The sequence below is a fragment of the Mobula hypostoma genome, chromosome 6 (genome assembly GCF_963921235.1).
Source record: "Mobula hypostoma chromosome 6, sMobHyp1.1, whole genome shotgun sequence".
Taxonomy (NCBI): domain Eukaryota; kingdom Metazoa; phylum Chordata; class Chondrichthyes; order Myliobatiformes; family Myliobatidae; genus Mobula; species Mobula hypostoma.
This window is the reverse complement of record NC_086102.1, coordinates 68247335-68264268: the sequence shown is the minus strand read 5'-3', so window position 1 is coordinate 68264268 and position 16934 is coordinate 68247335. Positions and strand designations below refer to the sequence as shown.

Sequence of the window (16934 nt, the reverse complement as noted above, 5' to 3'; positions counted from 1 at the left end):
TCTTTGCTAAATTTCTGGAGCTGATGTGACACCAAAGACAAAACGATTATACTGAACAGTCCCTTGTGAGTGTTGATTGTAATGAGCTTCCTGCTTGACTTCTCAGTCTCTATTTGCAGATAGGCTTGAGACAAGTCAATCTCTGAAAACCTATCCTTGCCTGCCAAAGGTGCAAATATGCCTTCTATTTGTGGCAGGGCATACTGCAGAATACACAGCACTGGGTTGATACTCACCTTAAATCCCCACATATGTGCATGGCTCTGGCCATCCCTTTCTTGATCAACAGGACAATGGGTGTGGCCCAATAACTCCACTCAACCTTACAGAGAATTCCAGATGCCTCCAAGCTCTGCAGTTCAGCATCCACTTTTGTGTTGCTGTGTCATCCAGTTCAATTCTGGCCTTCATGCCTTCGAGTTTATCAATCCCCTTCTCAAAGACCTTCTCATTAGTGTTAAGCAGCTGCGCCAGTCTCTGTTTAATGCTATCATTTAGGCTGCCAATTCCTGTTGATGCCACTCTGAGAGTTTTGATTGAGTGCCAGCTTAGTTGGATTTTTCTCAACTATTCATGTCCGAAAGGTGCTGGCCCTCTACTTTTCACCACATAAAGCTCTAACTGCTGTGATTTGGTTCCACATGTCAGATTCACTTTCAGTTTGTCTTTGGGAGACACTTTTTCACCTATGTAGGTCTTTAGCATCATTGAGGTCTTCTCAAATGGTACCTTAGAAAACAGTCTGTTGTAGTCAGCCTCTGAAATTATAGACAAAGCTGACCCTGTATCCAGCTCCTTTTTCAGTTTTACACCAAACACATCAATTGTGATCCAGATGACTTTGTGATCTGCTTCATAAATACTATGCAGTCCTAGGTATGACAGCTCACTTTTATCAGATGCTGTGTTGTCTGATTCTGTTTCACATTTGGTCACTCTATGCATTTGCTTAGTTTTGTGTTTGAAACTTCACTCGGTTGTGCTTTTTGTCTGTCTTGCACCTTCTCTCTATGTGTTCTGTGACACTTCCAGCAAACTTTTTCCTTGAATCAACAGTCATTTGCATGATGGGAGGATTTACTACATTGATAACATTTTTGGATTTTGGCACCATTCAAGGACATTTTGTATATTTTACATTCTAACCTGTTTTTCTGTAATCCTGCTGCATCCTTAGCTGCAGTTTCTAATGATATTGCAATGGTCAATGCCTTTTCTAAGGTTAGGTCTCTTTGAATGCTTTGACTATTCATGCCACGTACAAGCCTGTCCCTTAGAGCATCAGAAAGTCTATCTCTAAAGTCACAGTACTGTTAAAGTTTGCACAGTTTTGCAATGTATTCAGAAATGCTTCAATCCTTTGATTGGTTCTTTTAGTAAAATCAAACCTCTCAGCTATTACCAGTGGTTTTCCAGTTTAACAAAGAAGGATCCTACACTCAACATAAACAAGCAATATTGTATATGCTATCCAATGCAATGAGAACTGCACAGATCTGTATATTGACTAAACAACTATTTCACAAAATGGATGGCCCAACATAGGAGGGCTAACGCCTCAGTTCAAGAGTCGGCTGCATATCTACACCTAAAGGTGAAGGGACACTCCTTTGATGATAACATTGTGCACAATTTGGACAGGGAGGACAGGTGATTTGAAAGAGGGGTTAAAGAAGCCATTGTTGTCAAACTGGAAAACTCATCCCTGAACAGAGAGGGGTGGGGTATGACACCACCTTTAACTACATACAATGCAGTCCCAACATCTCTATCCAGTGTCTCCACAACAGTTCACATTGCCATTCAAGCAAAGATAAAACTAATGATCCTCTCATTACCTCTATAACTTTTAATGACCCTCATGTGATTGCTATATCTTGGAATAACTCACAGAGCTTATAAGCCAGAAAACTACGCACAATGGATCAGAATTGAAGAAGCCTCTTTGAATGCTTTCCGTAGCGTAGGGGACTGCAAAATGAAGAAGCCTACTGTAGATGAGAGAAGAAAGATTTAAAAGGAACTTGAGGATAACTGTTAGCACCTTCACTAATGTTATGAAGGGAATCTTGTTCTTTTCCGAAGTATCTGCCATGAGACTCAAAGAAGGGTACAGTTAGGTAATTGGTCAGTTTTTGGTCATTTGCATCAATCTCAGTAGGGTTATGTTTAGGAGATGATAAATAATTGAAGAAAAACAAGATTGAGCAATCCAGAGTATAAGTAATTAATTGGAGGAAATCAAATTTCAGTGAATTTAGCTCTTATGGTAAATTGGAACCAGAAGTTGACAGGCAGCTGTACAAGAATAACAGACTGCCTATCAGGAAAAGTTAGTTCAATTGAGCCACATTCCCATGAAGGACAGCGGAAGAGCAAACAATTCAGGATTTTCTGAATGTTATAAAAATTACAGAGGAAAAAAGTTTACTTACAGATGTTTGGTAGAAAATATCATTAAGAACCAGCTTAAAAAAGCAAAGAAAGTTGATGAGAAAAGATTAGCTAAATGAAAGGGATCCAGATGTGTTCCATAATAAAATGGTTAGTACGTAGAGGAATATGATATATTAAGGCTGCTGAGTTAGTTATTAAGTGAAGACTTCATCTCTTTTATCCAAAGAAAATAATGTTTTGGAACTAATAGTAAAGAAAGTTGAGAGCACTAGATAAGTTAAACATTGATATCATGGAGCAATTTGAAAAGCTGGCTGAAATTCAAATAGTTAAGCCATCAGCACCAGATGGAGTAAATCATAAGGTTCTGAAGGAAGTCTTAGGGACACTAATGCTCTTTAAGCCACTTTGGATGATATAAGGTAATACCAGAGAACTGGAGTGTAGCAAATGTGAACAACTTATTCAACAAAAAAAAGAGAGTAAGATAAGCCTAGCAATAACAGATTAATTAGTTTAACTTTGGTGATGGATGGGATTGTTTTTGCTGATTTGGGGTTTTCCAGTGTAACGGGACCTCTTGTCTCTGGAACAGAGAATGGATCCTGTTGACTCTCAAGGACTCCATAAATACACATTTTTATCTTGTTGCAGCCTTTCAATCTGCAAAAGGGACAATCACAATATGTTGTTCACATTTGCAGTCCTTGCCCACTGTGTTTTCCAGGCCTAACCTACATAATGTTGGAGCAGACTCAATGGGCTGAGTCATCTAATTCTGCTCTTATGTCTCATGGTCTTACAATATCATCCTCACTAACCCCAATAGAACTGCTATTTAACCATGAAACTGACCAAAGGTCTTAAAGAGAAATAAAAGTAATGTCAAAATAATAAATGCCTTTCATTAATTTCTTACACTTGGTGGTTGTATTATTGATGAAACATCCTGGTGTACTCTAGAAACATGAGCACAGTGTATCAATACTAGCACATCAGTGCATTTAAGTGTATTGGTCTCTTATAAATAGTGACTTTTGAGTGTGCTGGTGATTTTAGGCCTGTTTATCTTCTCAGCTGTTTATAAAATTTCCAATTTTTTTTTGTAAGAGAAGCCAGGAACTTCTCCCATCCTTGTGCACACCTGCAAACAACCTAATGCCATGCATGGGGCCTGGATATCTTTCTTTGTCTTTTTCAATATGGTGGATGGACACTTCTATTTCATAAATAGTGCCATCATAGGCTTTGCCTATCACATTCAAACTTAAATTTGAACGGTATTTCTGGGCTACTGTGTGGTCTTGGGGATTCTATGACATGTAATGACTCATTGACAAAAAAAAATCCTGATATTGATATTTAAATCAAATTACTTGAAAGTTTATTTTATTGTTTATAGATTGAAATCAAAAATGATTTACTCTTTTCAATATTTTTGGATAATGTGCAAAGTATTCCAATAGTCATGGCTGAGCTTTGTGATCAGATTCACATTCAACCTATAGTAATCAATTACTATATAGAGTGACTTACAGTCAAATGAAACCACTGGACCAAGAATCTTCCTCCTTCTGCTATCTTAGTTACTGAAATACAGTTTAACTTGCACTCAGTATACTCTGGGTGTATGTTTGCGGTCTTCTGTTGCTGTAGCCTATCCGCTTCAAGATTCAACATGATGTGCATTCAGAGATGCTCTTCTGCACACCACTGTTGTAACTCTTGGTTATTTAAGTTACTGTCAACCTCTTGTCAGCTTGAACAGTCTGGTCCTTCTCCTCTGACCTCTCTCTTAACAAGGCATTTTTGCCCACAGACCTGCCACTCATGGGATGTTTTTTGTTTCTCGCACTATTCTCTGTAAACTCTAGAGACTATTGTGCGTGAAAAGCCCAGGAGATGAGCAATTTCCGAGATACTAACGCTGACAATAATTCTATGGTCAATGTCACTTAGATCGCATTTCTTCCTCATTTGGATGTTGGAAGAAGATGACGCCAGCGGACAATGCAACCAAGGGCGACATACTTCAGATATTTCATGAACTACTTCTTTCAAATGTGATTCTGCTACTATTGGAATTTATGATTTACATTTTGATGGTGTTGTTTTGGGCTGTTTGAGTGATCTGGTGCTTTGTTGTCTCTGAGGGAGTTCAGTAAGGTTTCGAGCAGAGTGTGTGGCCTGGAGGCCAAGAAGCCCACGATCAACTCCATTTCTGGCTGACCTCACAGATTAAAGTGGAGATTAAGATTGAAATCAATGAGGGCAAGAGCAGAAAGTGAGCAGGTGTTTAGCACCATATGCCTGCGTTTGACTGGTCTGACGCTTTCTCTTGCTCACTGCTGCTGGAGAACTGTGCCTACAACTGACCTGTCTCACACTTAATCCCAATTTATACTTCTGTGTCAAATGTACGCCATAGGTACCGCGTACCCTACCCCGTAGGGTGACGTGCACCTCCCCAAAAAAGTAACTCATGCGTCGTGGCAACACTGACCGCAACAACTGTGATTGGTCCGCTTGGTAGCATCGCATTTCCTCCTACACATTTCTGGTTGCTTTTCTCTGGAATGTCAGTACACTGATATGAAATAAATGGTTGGAGATGATGAACCAAATCGACAAATCTACCTGCTGACATCCGGAAATATTTGAAATGCATTTCCTCGTCCTTGTCTCTCACGAAGAAACTCAACACAGTGGCATAGAAACCCCACCGCCAACTAGCGTTTTGGCGGTGAGTTGCAGAGCGACGCAGACACAACTACGCATGCTTGCTACGGTGTAGGGCTATGCAAAAGTATAAATCAGGCCTACAGCATAGCCCATACGCACAAGTATAAGTCAGCCATTGCCCTCGCTCACTGCTTCCAGAGGAAGGTGCCGGAGTCTTGGTTTAATTGACATGGTTTATGGATTGAACTCTGCAGTTCATGTTAAGATGAATCTGGTTTCTGGTTACTCCTTTTTCTTATTGTATTTTGTGCAATTTTGATTGGGGGGGGGATTGACTCTGCAGCCTGCAGTCAACAAGCGAAAGAACGCTAAATTGAACTGAACTGAAGAAAACTTTATGAACATTCCTAGACTATTTCAATGATTGGATGTTTTATATTTTGTGTTTTTCACTTGTTTTTTTGCTATCTGCATGATTCTTTTTTTTTGCGCATTGGGTGTTTGATGTTTTCTTTGAACGGGTTCCATGGTGTCTCTTTGTTTCATCGCTGTTTGTGGGAAGATGAATCTCAGGGTTGTATTCTGTTTGTATACTGCATACATTTAACTGTATTTTGAATTCTGATGTTTGGTCTGACAACAACTGAATCTCTTGACTATGTGTATGCATTGAGTTGCTGCCACGTGGTTGATTACTTAGATATTTGTATTAATGAGCAAGCATACTGGTGTACCAAATAAAATGGCCACTGAGTGTAGTTCACTTTAGTTTGGATTCTATTGGACTTGTGATCAGCAGTCAATTAAAATTGGAGATCTTATTCCATTGCAATATTGGTTTTGTCTCATGTAGCAAGATACAGTGAAAAGTTTGTCTTGCATACTGTTTATACAGATCAAATCTATACACAGTGAACTGAGAGAGAAAAAGGTAAAACAATAATAATACGGAATAGAGTGTAAAACTACTGAAAAAATTTGGGTCAGGTAAACTATGATCATAACGAGGTAGCTTGTGAGGCCAAGGGTGCATCTTATTATCCAAGAGGTCAATGTATGAGTCTGATATCAGTGGATAGAAGTTGTCCTTGAATCTTGTGGTATTTTCTTTCAGGCTTGTGTATCTTATATCTAATAGGAGAAGGAAGAAGAGAAAATGTCCAGGGTGGGTGAGGTCTTTGATTATGCTGGTTGCTTTACTGAGTCAACGAGAAGTATACAGTAGAGTTTGCTGTGGCTCCTGGGATGAGCTAAATATATCCACAACTCTACCACATATCAAGCCATAATGCTTTCATAGTTGTAGTCATACTTTATTGATCCCGGGGGAAATTGGTTTTTGTTACAGTTGCACCAAAAATAATAAATAGTAATAGTAATACTATTATTAGTAAATAGTAAATAGTAATAGTCATGGAAATAATAAATAGTAATAGAAAATAGTAATAAATAGTTAAGTAGTAATATGTAAATTATGCTAGTAAATTATGAAATAAGTCCAGGGCCAGCCTATCGGCTCAGGGTGTCTGACCCTCCAAGGGAGGAGTTGTAAAGTTTGATGGCCACAGGCAGGAATGACTTCCTATGACGCTCTGTGCTGCATCTCGGAGGAATGAGTCTCTGGCTGAATGTACTCCTGTGCCCACCCAGTACATTATGTAGTGGATGAGAGATATTGACCAAGATGGCATGCAACTTAGACAGCATCCTCCTTTCAGTCACCACCGTGAAAGAGTCTATGGTGCATTGATAAAAAATAGTAAGAATTGATGGGAAGATGTTGGATTTCTTTAGCCTCCTAAGGAAGTTGAGGCATGGGTGAAGCTTCTTGACTGTTACATGAATGCATTTGGATCAGGACAGGACTATTGGTGATGTTTACACCTAAGAACTGGAAGCTCTTAACTCTCTCAACCTCATCATTGTTTTTGTAGACTTTCTGAAGTCAATGACCAGCTATTTTCTTTCAAGATTCAAGTTTGTTTGTCATGTGCACATCAAAATAATGCGTCATTTGCATTAGTAACCAACATACCTGAAGGTATGCTGAGGCAGAGCCCACAAGTGTCACCAGACATTCCCACGCCACCATACCATGTCTGCAATGCTTAGCAGAACAACACGGGACACAGAACGCAAGAAACAACAACAGCAAAGTCAAGTCCTGTCCTCCCTCCCATCCACACATATATGCCGTCCTTTAACCCCAGGACAGTAGACACAGTTTTGGGCTTGCAGACATTGGGCTGAAACTTCCCCAGTGGACTGTCAGAGATTCGCAGACCCAGCTCCAGCCAACGGACATTGACTTTCAGACTTTTGATTTGACCCTTGGGCTACGATCTTCGATATCAATCCTAGGATACTAGGCCTTGAATTCCAGACTCATCAATGATGTGACTCTGAACACCAGGCCTTGAACTCCAGTCTTGTCAATTCATGAACCCTGGAGGTCATTGGTAGCTCACTCTTTCTGTCTGCACATACCTCCAGCTCTAGAACCTGCTGATAGCTCATTGTCCTAGGTGAACCCTCAGTCATTCACTGCCAGTTTGACATTTGACATTCAACATCTGACCATGGATGCTCCATATCTATGTCGCTGATCTTCAGATGAGGAGTGAAGACATAGACTCTGGTCTGTCTTCTGATTTTTCACACCTCTATTTCTGAACGCTAACCTGACCTCTAACTCCCCTCTCTGTCCCTAAAACCATCCTTATGAACCTAAAAAAATTCAAAATTAAACAAACAATTAAAAAAGCAGCTAATTCTGTGCTCTGACTCAATGAAGGTTGCAGCTCAGTGACATCCTTGATGTTTTGTTGACTTTGAGGCAACATGTCATGACACCATGTCACTAAGCTCTCTATCTCCTTCCTATACTCTGATTCATTGTCATTGAAATGTGTCCCACTACAATGGTATTATCTGCAAACTTGTAGCCGGAGTTAGAGCAGAATCTGGCCATGAAGTCATGAGTGTACAGGGAGTAGAGTAGGGGGCTGAGAACTCAATTCTTTAGAGTAACAGTGTTGAGAATAATAGTGGCAGAGGTTTTGTTGCCTATTCTTACTGATTGCAGTCTGTTGATCTGAAAGTCAAGAATCCAGTAGAAGATGGAGGCATTAACTCCCAGGGTCTGGAGTTTGGTGATGAGTTTGCTTGGAATTATAATAATGAAGGCAAAATATATTCAAAGATATAATTACGAAGTGCAATGAACAGCACAGTTTTCGTAAGACAGTAAAGTGAGTTACTTTGACTAGTCACACCTGGAAAGGATTTTTTAATCCTTATGGATTTCTTATATGCTACATTAATTAGCCATTGCAAATTGCCTCTAGTGTGGCATATTTGAGATAGTGGATATGGTGTGGGAGCAGAGAAAACATAGAACAGTCAAATATAGGAACAGGCTCTCTAGGTCAGTATACCTATGCTGACCTGATGTCAATTTAAACGACACATATGTCCACACATGGTTGAGATACTCTGCTCCAACCTTCTTTCTCTATCTGTTCATGTACTTGCCTCTTAAACATTGCAATCATATCTGCATCCGCCACATTCCCCGAGAGCATGTACCAAGCACTTACCATTCTCTGTGTAAAAATTACTTGCCTCATTCTGTATATCTTCTTTAAACTAGCCCTTCTCAACCGAAAGCTATGTCCTCTTGTATTTGACATTTCTACTCTGGGAAAGAGACTCTGTCTACCCTGAATATGCCTCTCATAATTTTGTATGTTATTGACAAGAATGTGGGAAAAATGAAGTAGTCTAGAGAAGGATCAGTATAAAAATGGTGCTCGATGGTTGGCATGAATTTGTTGGGCTGAATGGCCTGCTTCTATGCATATCTTTTAATGACATTATAATCCTTCAAGTAACCTGAGGCCCACTGATTCTGTTCTAGTGACGTTTTTGACGTTTTCCTGCTTGATTATGCTGATCTTATTTTTTTTTATAACCTGTGTTCTATCAGTGCATTAGTTTGGAAACTTACCCTTGAGAATCCTTTGAAATGTTCGGCATATTTTCAGTGTATTTTGCCAATTGCATCCCTCACAGTAACTTCACATCAAATTTTTAGAATAAAATATTATAGTTATTCTCATTTTGGAAAGATATAACATAGCAATTACTTTTTTTTGTATTTAGGTAGCAGCCTATGATTTTAATCTGCCAATCAACATTAATGGCAATATATCACCATCTCCTCCTCCAAGTTCTATGCCACCTGATCCTTATGATGATACGTCTACAGATTCTTCTTCAGGGCAACTTCAAAGTGCTCCTACACCATCTTGCAGAGTGAAAGCTACAGGTACTGTAGGTTCATAAGAGGAAGAAAATACCAATGTAAATGATCTCTTTCTGACAAAAACAAAATTATAGATGCTGGAAATCTGAAATTAAATTAGAATGTTGGAAGCACTCGGCAGATCAGGCAGCAGTGTTGAAGGGGGAGCATAGTTAACCATTCACATTGAAAATAACTGAGAAAGAATGATAAAATAGATAGTTATAAGTTGCAGAAAAGGTGGTGGGAGTGATTGGTAGGACAAGGGAACAAGGCAATGAGCCAAGGTTGCTGTTGTGATACTTTGTAAGGTCCTTTCATCAGATTATCAGTACAGTTATTGGATGATAATACAGATAAAGGTGCATAAAGTATTGGGCTACGGGACATGTCCAGGAGGTCAGGCTGCACCAATGCAGAAGAAGAACTGAGTCAGTGTCACAGAGTTATCTGAAGTATGAGGCTGGAGTATTGCATACAGTTCTGATTGTCCCATTATAGGGAGGATGTTGAGGGTTTATAAAGGGTGTAGAAGAGATTTACCAGGCTGCTGCATGGATTAGAGGGCATGTGTTCTCCATAAGAGGTTGGACATACTTGGATTGTTTTCTCTGATGAGGGGTGATCTGACAGAGGTTTATAAGATTATCAGAGGCATAGATAGAAACACAGAAACATAGAAAACCTGCAGCACAATACAAGCCCTTCAGCCCACAAAGCTGTGCCGAACATGTCCTTACCTGAGAGATTACCTAGGGTTACCCATAGCCCTCTATTTTTCTCAGCTCCATGTATCTGTCCAGGAGTGTCTTAAAAGACCCTATCGTATCCGTCTCCACCACTGTTGCCGGCATCCCATTCCACACACTCCCACCCTCTGCATCAAAAACTTACCCCTGACATCTCCTCTGTATCTACTTCCAAGCACCTTAAAACTGTGCTCTCTCGTGCTAGTCATTTCAGCCCTGGGAAAAAGCCTCTGATTATCCACCCAATCAATGCCTCTTATTCACCTGGTATGATAAGAGTAGACAGACAGTATCTTTCCCAGGGTTGAAATGTCTAAAACCTGAGGGCATGTGCTTAAGGTGAGAGTGGGTAATTTTAAAGGAGATGTGAGGGGCAGATTTTTAATAGATTGGAGGATGACAGAAATGTACTGCCTGGGGTGGTGGCAGAGGCAGATACATTTGGGATTTTTAAGAGACATTTAGATAGGCACATGAATGTGAGAAAAACAGAGAATATGGACATTACGTAGACAGAAGAGATTAGTTAGCCATTTGATTACTAATTTAATTGGTTCAACACAACATTGTGTGACAAGGGGCCTCTTACTGTTCTGAACTGTTCTATGTAACTCATTTTCTTTGTCTGCATTAGTCTGGTTATTTCTGCCAAATACCTTTTTCTCTATAATATGTTTTTCTAGCTTTGATAGAACTGATTGTCATAAATTAGACCTGATTTATTGTTGCCAAGGTCCAGATTCTTCTCACTAAATTGCACCAGGTTCTCTCTAGTTCATATGAAAATGTTCTGGTGTTACTGAGAGTGTGAATCAATTTTCAGTTTGTATTTTATTCAGCGGTAAATAAACAAGCACTGCTATGTTGGTCAGAGTAGCAATTATTAATTATATTAACAAATAATTTGGTTTTGCTTTTCTCTTCCCCTGGCTCCACACCGCCCCCCCCCCCCCCCCGCCGCTGCAACACCTGCTGCTCAAAGTTAGCTACTTGTTCTTATTTTTGTATTGCAACCTTGTTATATAGGTCAGGGGTCATCTTTGGAACAATGTTGTCACACTATTTCACACAAATCACTTCAGCTTTCTCTAGCTAATCAACCAACTTCCTCTCTATTGTGGGCATTAGCTATCCCTGTTATGCTGTTGTTGCTTTCTTTTGTGATCTAACCTATAATTTGAAATTGATTGTATCTTTCCAAATAAAGTTCAGGGCCATATTTTATCTGAACAAATGGCAGAATTACCAGTGAAATAAGATTATCAGTGTAATAGTTTATTTGTTGATGTCTTCAGAATGATTTTACAATGCAAGTTAAACAGGGATTTCTTAACATATTTCATATCATCCACCCAATATAGACAATGTTGATTCCATTATTTGTAATGAATTGGAGCTTTACTGTGATTATCAACTGCTCTTCATTTCAGGGAACCAGTCTTGTTTTGTGCATGTCGACCTGTTTTGAAAGCTCATTTCTCTGTTGCTCCATTTACCCCTCGTGCTTGGTTATACTTGAAATGTATTGATGGACATTCTTTTTGGACTGGAAGGGGAAAAAGTGTTTAGCCAGGGATAATGGTATATTAAGTGAGTGGAAAAATAAATTACATGTAGAATGTGGGAATATGTGAGGTTATTTGGTGGAAGAATAAGAAGGCAGAATATTGTTTAAATGGAGAGAGACTACAGAATGTTGCTGTCAGAAGGAACTCAGTGTCTTCAAACGTGAAATGCTGAAAGAAGTCATCCAGGTTCATGCAGGCAGATGGAATGTTGGGTCTTTAACAAGTGGGATAAAACTCAAAGGAATGAAGTCATGTTTCAACTTGTCAGGGCATTAATAACGTCATATCTAGAGTGCCATGTGCAATTTTCTTATTTAAGAAAGGATCTATTTCCATTTGAGATGGTTCAGAGAAGCTACACTTGGATTATTCTGTGGAGGAAAGTGTTATTTTATGAATAACAATTGGATTAGTTTGTAGTCTACTTTTTTTTAAGGAAGGAAACATGAGCTTAATAAAATATAATATTCTGGGGAGGTTGGGCAGGACAGAAACTGAAAGGATATTTCCTTCATGTGGGACTATAGAACTATAGGGCAAGTTTCAAAATAAGTTGTTATCATTTAAGATCAAGGCGAGGAGGAAACTCTCTTGGAGATTTGTGAATTCATGATCTCTTGCTTCAACATAGGGAAATTGTGTTGCTAAAATTGATGTCAATTCAATCACCCTTTGGAAGGCAAACCACAACCATGCCAAAGTTGTTATCTCGTTTAAAATTGTGAACATTTATAACACCTCACTTCAGCACATAATAAAGAGTAAAAAAATCACCATAATTATAGCAGGAATCTCTTTTGGTACCTATACTTATTCAGCACATTTTAAACAGATGGAAAATAGGGATGTAGGCTTTATAAAGAATACTATCACCACAATATAGATTTAATCTGCCTCGTATCTTGGCATAGTACATTGATCTGCACTTATGTCTTCCCTGTACCTATGTTCCTTTTGAAGTTCTTACATTTGGTTCATAGACTATAATGGGTGTCAAATCATCTACCAATTTGATGAAGATGCCACAAGGGAGTGATTGAATGCATACTTAATATGGAAGGTGGTTTGCTGTTGGCCTAGCTAAGTAAGTCCACAACCAGATCAGATCAAAACTTAGGAATTGAGCCACGTTCGGTACTAACTGATGAATGACAACTGCAAGGAAGCTCAATGAATATCTTCACCTTCTGTGGTGATAGAGCTCAATCTCTGAGTGCAAACAACTAGTGTGCAGCATTTATTGTTATCTCCATACCTGATGTGTGGAGTGAATGATCTGCTTCTGCCATCACATGTGTTCCCTATTACGCAGAAGTCTTGTCTTCAGGCCAATTTGAATGACTCCATATGATATCAGAATGCTGCTGAGTACACTGGATACAGCAAAGACTGTGGAGCATGATAACATTCTGGTTACAGTGGCAAGTCAGGAACAGTTTTATCCTTCAACCATCAGGCTCCTGAAACAGCGTGGATAACTTTATTGACCTCAACACTGAACTGATTCCACAACCTATGGACTCACTTTAAAGGACTCAACCAATGTTCTCAGTATTATTTACATACTTATTTTAAATTTTCACAAATTGTCTTGTTTTGCACATTGGTTGTTCATCAATCTTTTTTTAAAAAATCTTTTTATTAATTATTATTGAAAATCAACAACAGAAAAAAATACATCAAAATAATCAAGATAACATATCCATATGTAAAGTAAAAGTTAAACTATCAACCAGGCTGAGCAATATATCAATAATAATCAAAAAACAAAGTATTAAGGTTTTTTTTATGGAAAAAGGAAAGAAATAAAAAAAAGAACCCTTACTAACTAAAACAGAGAAAACCCCTAATAACTAAAAACAAGGAAAAAAAACCTATTTGGAGCACAAACCCGGAGCTATGCGCCATACAAGCTTCCATAAAAAAAGACATCAAACCACCAACCAAATGTATATAAGCAAGCATCAGAGAAGGACCATCTGTATTAACTCAAGTCGAATGGTAATAACTGGCAAAAGAACCCCACCTTTTCTCGAAGTCAAATTTGGGATCAAAAGTTCGACTTCTAATTTTTTCCAAACTAAGACATAACATCACCTGAGAGAACCATTGTATCAAAGTGGGAGTGGAGGCATCTTTCCATTTTAATAAAATAGCCCTTCTAGCCAATAATGTGACAAATGCAATTACGTATTGGTCAGATATAGAAATACCGTGAATATGTTGAGGAATTATATCAAACAAAACTGTCAATTTATTAGGTTGTAAATTGATTTTTAAAGCTTTAGAGATTGTAGAAAAAATAGATTTCCAAAATTATTTCAATACAGAACACGACCAAAACATATGTGTCAATGTAGCTATCACAGTTTTGCATCTATCACACTGACTATTTACATTAGGAAATATTTTAGACAATCTCTCTTTCGTCAAATAATAACGATGTACAATTTTAAATTGAATTAGAGAATGACTGGCACAAATTGAAGAAGAGTTAACCAGCTTCAGAATTCGCAACCAATCCTCTGTTATCAAGGTCATATCAAGCTCATTGCCCAATCTTGCTTAATCTTAAGTAAAGGATAATTATCCTGTTGTAATAATAAATTATAAATTTTCTCAATAAAACCTTTCACTAAAGGGTTCATTTTTAAAATAATGCCTAACAGGTCAGAGTCTTGTATATATGGAAAATTACTTTAAATATTCTTGTAAAAAATGTCTGACCTGAAGACATTGCAAAAAATGTGAGTATGAGAGAGAGTATTTAGTTACTAATTTCTCAAAGGACATCAATCGACCTTCTTGAAACAAGTCCATAAAGGAAAAAATTCCTGTATTCCTCCAAAGAGAAAAAGTAGGATCACTAAGTGAAGGTTTAAATAAATAGTTTCGATAAATTAAACTAAAAAGGTTAAATTTTTTAAGATTAAAAAACTTACAAAACGGGTACCAAATTCGTAATGATTGATTAATCATAGGATTTATATTTAGAATAGAAATTTTGGCTAATTGTACAGGTAAAGGAGCTCCTAATAACGAAGTTAAATGAAGTTGTTTCACAATTTTCAATTCCAAATCAACCCAAGATGGTCGTTCCTTTTATCGGTCCAATATAACCAAGAACGCACATAACGTATATTAACCACCCAATAGTACATTCTTAAATTAGGCAAGGTAAGACCTCCATCCTTTTTTAATTTTTGTAAATGACATTTTCCAATTCTTGGTCTTTTATTATTCCAAACAAAAGATGAAATAATAGAGTCAACCTGATCAAAAAACTTCTTAGTTAGAAAAATAGGAATGTTTTGAAATACATATAAAAATTTTGGTAAAATCATCATTTTAACTGCATGAATTCGACCTACTAACGAAAGCATAAGTGGATTCCATCTAGAAAAAAATTGCTTCATAAAATCCACTAAGGGAACTAAATTAGCTCTATAAAGGTATCCGTAGTTTTTAACGATGATAATACCTAAATATTTAAAAGAATACATAACTTTTAGAGGAATATTACCATATATAGATGTGGAATCATTTAAAGGAAATAATTCACTTTTATGCAGGTTTAATTTATATCCTGAAAACAATCCAAATTCATTTAATAATTTCAATAAGCTAGGAATAGATTCTTCGGGATTCGAAATATAAACCAAAAGATCATCCGCATGAAGGGAGATCTTATGAATAGTCCCATTTATAGAAATTCCTTGAATATTTTTAGCTTCACGAAGTGCAATAGCCAAGGGTTCCAACATCAAGTTAAATAGCAGAGGACTTAATGGACATCCTTGTCTCGTACCCCGGAAAAGTTGAAAAAAGGGGGATCTACGGTTATTAGTGATAACAGTAGCAATAGGGCTTTTATATATCAATCTAATCCATTTATTAAAATTAGTACCAAAGCTAAATTTCTCTAAAACTTTAAATAGCTATTTCCATTCAACTCTATCAAATGCCTTTTCAGCATCTGGAGGAACAACACACTGGGGGGTCTTAGAGAGGGATGAGTATATAACATTTAACAATCTCCGAGTATTAGAAAAAGAATAACGGCCTTTTATAAAACCCGTTTGATCCTGAGGAATAATCTTAGCAGGTATATTCTCCATCCGATTAGCCATTATTTTTGAAAGAATTTTGGCATCCACATTTAATAATGAAATAGGTCTATATGAAGAACAATCAGCAGGATCTTTATCTTTCTTAAGAATTAAAGAAATAGGAGCTTCATAAAATGTGAAAGGTAACTCTCCTAACAGAAAAGAATCTTTAAGCATTTCCAACATATAAGGAGTAAGCAAATGTTCAAGTTTTTTATAAAACCCTACAGTAAAACCATGCAATCCTGGAGCTGTACCAGATTGCATTGAAAGAATAGCTTTCTGAATTTCTCTTTCAGTGAAAGGAGCAGCAAGAATTTGCTGATCTCCAATAGATATTCTAGGAAAATCAATCTTTTGTGAAAAGGCATACATATTAGAAGGGTCAGCTGGAAACTGAGATTTATAGAGTTCACTGTAATAGTCTTGAAAAATTTTATTAATATCTTCATAATTACTAGCAAAACTACCACCTCCCTTATGAATTTTTAAAATTTGCCTTTTAGCTCTAACTGCTTTAGGTTGAGATGTTAATAGCTTGTTACTTTTATCTCCAAACATATAAAATTGACTTTTTAATTTAAGCAAATTTCTTTCAATAGTAAATTATATTGTGATTGAAGTTCAACCCTTTGTTTAAATAAATCAACATTAGGAGAAACTGCATAAGTGTTATCCAGATCTTTAATTAGTTTGGAAATTCTATCTAACTCTATTTTTGTCAGTTTCTTAAGTTTAGCCAAATAAGGTATTATCTGACCTCGCAAATATGCTTTGAGTGTATCCCATATAATCAATTTCGAAACATCTCCCGTATTATTAAAAAGAAAGAAATCTTTTATCTGAATCTCTATAAATTTAACCAAGTCCGAACTATGTAATAAATTTTCTGGAAAGCGCCAAGGCAAGTTTACATTACTAACATCATTTAAGTCAAAAGTTAAGCTTAAAGGCGCATGGTTCGAGACTGCAATAGCATCATATTCACATTTCTGAACTTTAGGCAAAAATCGGAAATCAGCTATAAAGTAATCAATTCTCAAATATTTATTATGAACATGTGAATAAAAAGAATAATCTCTGTCATTAGGTTGTAACTTTCTCCAGATTTCTATCTAACCGT

At 37.3% G+C, this 16934-nt stretch overlaps 1 protein-coding gene across 1 annotated transcript in view; it reads left to right on the top strand.

The window, feature by feature from the left end:
* Window positions 1-16934, top strand: part of LOC134348078 (cilia- and flagella-associated protein 47-like) — a 712768-nt gene that overhangs the window by 161463 nt on the left and 534371 nt on the right. The window contains exon 22 of the mRNA XM_063050919.1: window positions 9244-9409. Within this exon, the coding sequence (XP_062906989.1) occupies window positions 9244-9409 (166 nt within the window). The remainder of the gene's footprint in view (window positions 1-9243; window positions 9410-16934) is intronic.